General features: G+C 40.9%; 1 protein-coding gene across 1 annotated transcript; it reads right to left on the bottom strand.

Annotated features, from left to right (window-relative positions):
* Positions 1-2,237: 2,237 nt before the first annotated feature.
* On the bottom strand, positions 2,238-2,750 carry LOC127104087 (uncharacterized). Its single transcript, XM_051041301.1, has one exon. The coding sequence runs from the start codon at positions 2,748-2,750 to the stop codon at positions 2,238-2,240; it is 513 nt and encodes a 170-aa protein (XP_050897258.1).
* Positions 2,751-6,795: the final 4,045 nt, after the last annotated feature.

The raw sequence follows: 6,795 nt of genomic DNA, 5'->3' as shown, positions 1-6,795 counted from the left end.
TTTTATGTGATTTGATTTCTCTTTGAGATATTCCCTATGCATCCTTTGACAATGTCCTAGGAATCTTTGAATAGAGTAGGCCAATATATACCTGATTGAAGAACTTTGGATGCTGTTTGGTCTCCACTGAAATGTCCTCCATATTCCGAATCATGACAAGCTCTAAGAACATCTCTTTGCTCCTCCTCCGGGACACATCTTCTGATCAGTCCATCCACTCCTCTTTTGTAAAGGAATGGGTCATCCCATAAGTAAAACCTGCAATCATGAACAAAATTTTTCTTCTTGTTAGAATCAAAATGGTTGGGGATTACACCCCCACCAAATAATTCGCGTAGTCCGTGAACCACGGAATATCGATAACAACAAGTATGTGTTCATCAGTGAACTCATCCTTTATCGGTCTCTTTTCTTATGTTTCTTCAATAGGTGACATGCAGGATAAATGATCCGCCATTGTGTTTTCACACCCTCCTTTGTCTCGGATCTCAATATCAAATTCTTGTAGCAGTAAGATCCACCTGAGGAGTCTCGACTTAGAGTCTTGCTTGGCAAACAAATATTTTAAAGGGGCATGATCCGTATACACTATAACCTTTGATCCCAACAGATACTGCCTGAACTTGTCAAACACGTAAACTACGGCTAACAACTCTTTTTTAGTGGTTGTGTAGTTCATCTGTGTTGGGCTCAAGATGTGGCTCACATAGTAGATGACATGTAACAACTTCTCTCTTCATTGTCCTAAAACTGCCCCTACAGCAATATCACTAGCATCACACATGATCTCGAATGGTAGAGACCAATCTAGGGCAATAACAATGGGTGAAGAAATCAACTTGCTTTTCAATGTCTCAAATGCCATGGTGCGTTCGTTGTTGAACAGAAACACCTTATCTTTAACCAACAGAGTGGTTAGTGGTTTAGCAATTTTTGAGAAATCTCTTATAAATCTACGGTAAAAACCTGCGTGTCCTAAGAAACTCCTGATGCCTTTCTCATTCACCGGGGGTGGGAGTTTAGAGATCACTTCTACTTTCGCTTGGTCTACTTCAATTCCTTTATATGAAATTTTGTGTCCCAAAACTATCCCCTCGCGAACCATGAAATGACATTTCTCCCAGTTCAGAATTAGATTGGTTTTCTGGCACATGTCTAACACAAGAGAGAGATTAGTCAAACAGTTATCAAATAAGGATCCAAACACCGAGAAGTCATCCATGAAGACTTCCATATGCTTTTCGAGCATGTCCGCAAAAATGGACGTCATGCATCGTTGAAAGGTGGCCAGGGCATTACACAATCCGAATGGCATTCTTCGGTAAGCAAAAACACCATACGGGCAGGTGAATGTCGTCTTCTCTTGGTCTTCTGGTGCTATAGCAATCTGATTATACCCAGAGTATCCATCTAGAAAATAGTAGTAGTCATGCCCGACCAGCCTCTCTAACATATGGTCACTAAATGGAAAAGGGAAATGGTCCTTCCTCGTTGTTGTGTTCAATCTTCTGTAATCAATACATATGCGCCACCCGGTTATTGTCCGTGTGGGAATTAGCTCATTTTTTAATTCTTTATCACGGTTGTGCCCCCTTTTTTTAGGACAACGTGCACTGGGCTCACCCACGGACTATATAAAATGGGATATATAAGACCTGCATCCAACAGCTTAACCACCTCTTTCCGAACCACTTCCTTCATTGTCGGGTTAAGTCTCCTCTGCGGTTGGATTACTGGCTTGTGGTCGTATTCCATTAATATTTTATGCATGCAAACAGTAGGGCTAATACCCTTCAAATCTTCAATTTTCCATCCAATAGTAGTTTTGTACTTTAACAAGACTTGGATGAGCTTTTCTTCTTGGATGTCCTGAAGGCTCGAGTTTATGATAGCAGGACATTTCCCTTCAGGTTCGAGAAAGACATATTTGAGTTGTCTGGAAGTTGTTTCAACTCTGTTTCCTTCTTAAGTTCTTCATTCTCCTCACTAGATGGAGGTAAGCGCAAATCTTCCCACCGACGTGGTCTAGATCCTTTCCACGGGGTTTGCGCGTCCAACAAGGCAAGCACTTCAGAGTCCCCGTTATATACCTCTTTATCCGACTCGAAAATGGACAAACTCAACACTCTCTCCAGAGGTGACTGAGGTGTAGGCAGAAGGTTATCAAATGTCATCACTTGATCCAAAACCTCTATAGTGTGACTTGTACAAATATCATCCTTGTACATCATGGTGTTTCAAACATCGATTTTTAATTCTTCATCATAAACTTTCAGTGTCATTGTTCCTTCTTCTATGTTTATTAAGCACCGTCCCGTCTCCAGAAAGAGTCTCCCCAAAATGAGAGGGATCTCTTCATCTTCCGGCATTTTGAGAATGACAAAATCCACTGGAAAAACAAACTTATCAATTTTTACCAGAACGTCTTCAACAATGCCATACGGTTTCTTGACCGAATGATCGGCAAATTGGAGTGTCATTCTGGTATCTTGCACATCCCCTATACCAAGCTTTTTGTAGATAGATAACAGCATGAGACTCACACTAGCTCCCATATCAATCAGAGATTTGTTGAATGACCTATCTCCAATAGTGCATGGGATAGTGACAGCTCCGCGATCCTTCTTTTTGATCGGAATCTTCATACCCTGTAAAATAGCACTACAAGTTTCGGTGAGGATAATTGGGTTAGTGTCGGCGGTACGCCTCTTAGAAATGATATCCTTCATGAACTTTGCATATGTAGGCATTTGTTCAAGTGCCTCCAACAACGGAATATTAATCTCCAGCTTCTTGAACAGCTTTAAGAACTTTTCAACAAAATTCTCATGTTGCCCTTTTTTTCTTGTTCCGAGTGGGGAATGGGAGTTTAACAATCGGTTTGGGCTCAATGCCTATTTCTTTCACCATTGGTTTCGGTGCTGCTACTTCTTCTCTAACCACTTAATTTTCTTTGATCTCAAGGTCCACTTCGATCAATTGGTCTCTCTCTTCATCAACTTCCTCAACAACTTCCTCAGATTTACCCCTTCGGGTTGTTACAACACTCACACTATTATGCTCTCTAGGATTTGTCACGGTTGCACTAGGTAGAGCACCTTGTGCTTAAGAACTTGAAGCTAGTTGCTGAGCGATTTGCCCCATTTGGACTTCAAGATTCTTTATAGATGCCGTGGTATTTTTTTGATTGTTCCGGGTTTCTTCTTGAAATTGGACATTATGGGCAGCCATTCTCTCAATAGCAAATTCCCAATCAACTTTCTTAGGGGCTTGTTGCTGCTGTTGTTGGTGATATTGAGTTTGGTATTGACCATGTCGAGGGGCGGTTCCTTTTTGATCTTTCTATGAGAAATTAGGATGATTTTTCCATCCCGGGTTGTATGTGTTGGAGTAAGGATTATTTTGCTTCAAGAATTTGATTTCTTCCACCTTTTGAGGAGTCGCAAAACAATAACACATTTGGTGAGGACAACTGCAAATCTCACAGCATACAATAGGGACCGGTTGGATCTGTGCTACCGGGTGTGTGCCTATATTCATTGCCTTCAGTTTCTTATCAACTTCAGCAGCTATAGTGTCTTAAATACGAATTTTATTAGTTTCCAGCTTTAAATCTATCACCCCTTCTGGTTTGCTTTGACACCTATCATACAACTCCATGTGCTCATTAGCAATAATAGCTTCAATGATCTTCTTGATACCGGTGGCTGTTGAAAAATTTGTGGAACCACCGGCTGTGGTATCAATTAGTTGTTTGGTCTTTATTTTTAGACCATTCACAAACATCTGCATTTGTTCGGTAGCATCCATATTATGAGTTGGGCAGGCTACTAGGACTCTCTTGAATCTCTTATAGGCATCTCCCAAAGTTTCCCCATCCTTCTGCTTAAAATTCAGAATTTCATACCTCTTCCGCAGAAATACTGACGCTGGAAAATACTCATTCAGGAATGCCTTTTCCATTTCTTCCCAAGTTGTGATGCTCCCGACAGGTAAAGAATAAAACCATTCCTCAGCTTCTTCCGCTAAGGTAAATGGGAACATTCTCAACTTCTTGGCTTCTTCAGTGTGACAATCAATTTTTAGAGTGTTGCTCATGGTCAGAAACCTCTGCAAATGCTTGTTTGGATCTTCATTCACTTTTCCAGTAAAATGCTTCCTTTCAAGCTGATTAATGGTACTCGGGTGCAGCTGGAAATTAGCCACATTCACTGGTTGGTTGACAATCGTTAATCTTCCGGTTTAAGCATTAGCCCCCCCGTAGTCTCCCAACAGTCTTTCGGCTGGCGGTGGAACATCAGCCATAGTTTCGATCTCTCTATCGGAACCTGAATCTGAGCTTGAATGGATGGGAAGTTGTTCTTCGTCTGATTCCAATCTGGCTAATCGAGCTTGTCAGAGTCTTGCCCTCAAGGTTCTCTCGATTTCTGCATCAAAAGGAAAATCAGCTGAGGCCTTACCTCGCATACAAATATCAAACACATATTAGTTGATATAATCGAAATAAAATATTCAAAATACGGTAATTAAATTTTAGTTACAGAGCAACAAAATTTCAATTGAGATAATTTTAAACTTATATTTGGCAATCCCCGGTAACGGCGCCAAAAACTTGATCGGAAAAATAGCAAGTGTACTATTTTCGCCGATGTAGTAATAAGAGGGAAGTTTCCCAAAGATCGATCTCGAGGATTGCGCAACAATATATACATAAATAGTCACTCAATTGAACAAAAGTTATAGTTATGGTTTTGAAGAATTCACTGTAAGGAAAAATATAACAAATAAATATTTTCACAAGTTAATATGATATGCCAAGGTAGGTGTGTAAATATCTCCTGTAATGACCCCTTGAGTGTATATCTCCTTAGTACTGAATATTATTTTAATTACCGAATCTTAAGATTATTTCCCCCTAAGTCCTCAGAGGGAAACCTTTGGTATTCAATTCAAATCCACTGTAAATAGTTCCTGATGACAATTTTCCTTGCGTAAAAGTCCAAAATGGAAGTTGGAAAGGTAAATTGTATGGTGGGAAGATTATGGATGTAGGAGCTTTTATGGGGTTCAAGGGAGTTTTTGGAAGAGGAAAAAATGGGTTTTGGAAGTTTGAATGGTAAAAAATGGTGAATTAATTGAATCTGTCCCGCATATACCAGACGCCGTGGCGGGCGCCATAGGGTCTATGGCGGGCGCCACAAGGGCAAAACTGAGATGGCCCAAAATTTGAAGATTTTGGTATGGGATTCTCCATGCTCTTTTTGGTCTGGGGATCCGGATAGCAATTTCATTGTTTTTTCCTGATAGAATAAAGCTTGCACAATTTATAAAAATAAAATTTAAACATTAAACAAACAAACAAACAAATAAATAATACTATTAGACTATAATATGAATATAAAGGAAATAAACACACATATAAAATATATATGGAAATATGAAAGTGCTAACATAATTTGAAAATGTACCAAATGAGATAATATAAAATAAGTCTGGGAAATGCGAAAACTAATATAAGCATAAATAAGAAAAGGTAAATGAGACAGTAAACTCAAACAGCAGGGGGCTCTTCTGCCTGACTGGATCCACGAAGTACGGCTATCTCCTGACGAAGCTCTGCTATCTCTCGGTACAAAAAATCAGCCTCAATAGCATGTGTAAGATCGGATACCTCAATCTGTAAAGTAAGGTCAACCACCTCTTGTCTAAGCTTGGCAGTCTCTCTGCGACACTCAACAATCTGCGTACGGACATCTGGGGGCTGCAAAGATAAATTATTAGAGAGCACAGTAATCCTGGGTGAAAGCGGCGTAGGAGTATAATCAACAACATGAGGGGACCTAGGCTCCTCAACAGTCTCTCCATGACCTTCCAAAGTATAACTCCAGTTAGTTGGGTCATGAACAATAGTCATCATCGGGTCTGACAGTGTGAAGTAGTGTATCGTCTCGCTATCAATCAATAATCTGAACTGTCTGGGATTGAAAGAGGCTCTCCTCATCAATCCTCTGTCCAAGCAGAGATCAATATCCATAGTAGTATAGCCATAGAAAGTCCTAAGATGGAGCAGCTTGCGGGACAAGCCTAAGGCAGTGGAAATCTGCATGACAATCCCTCTTACATGAATAATTCCCTCGGATGATCTGGTAACACTGCTAAGGCCACACAAAAGAAAATTCCCACATGCCACAGGGCGTGACTGGGATGCACAGAATAACAAAAATATCTCCTCCGCACTCAGTAGAGTCTCAGCATCTGGTCTTCCAAGAAAAGAGTGCGCCAGTATCATCTGGAAATACCTCATAGCAGGGTTATGGATAACCTGGGACAACTGAGTGGAAGGATCCTGACTCCCTCCACCAGAGATATCGCTCCAGAATTTCTCCACTTCTCTACTCAGAAAGTATCCCATCGGTGTCTCAGGGATAGCGTCGGGGGTTGTCTAAAAACCTAACAAGTCACCAAACTCCTTATGGCTGAAAGAGTACTCAGTCCCGAATAACCTGAAAACAACATGTCCATCTGGTCCGGAGTAAGGATCATAAGCAAACGAGCTAAGGAATTCCAAAGTCAAGTTTCTATAGGTGTTGTTCAAGTCATCAGCGAATTCATCCCATTGGAGTTGGTGGCACAGGAATCTGATGCTCAGCTCAATGCCTAGGGCGTCCATGCAATCCTGGTCCGGATAGCGTGTAGGTGCCATAGGGCGCTGGTAGAGAACTATGTAACGCTCCCTCTAGGCGTCATCTCTGAAAACCACGTGCATGTCATCAAAGTTCTGCATCCTGCAAAGGT

The sequence above is a fragment of the Lathyrus oleraceus genome, chromosome 7 (genome assembly GCF_024323335.1).
Source record: "Lathyrus oleraceus cultivar Zhongwan6 chromosome 7, CAAS_Psat_ZW6_1.0, whole genome shotgun sequence".
Lineage (NCBI taxonomy): Eukaryota > Viridiplantae > Streptophyta > Magnoliopsida > Fabales > Fabaceae > Lathyrus > Lathyrus oleraceus.
This window is presented reverse-complemented; position numbering and strand designations above follow the sequence as displayed.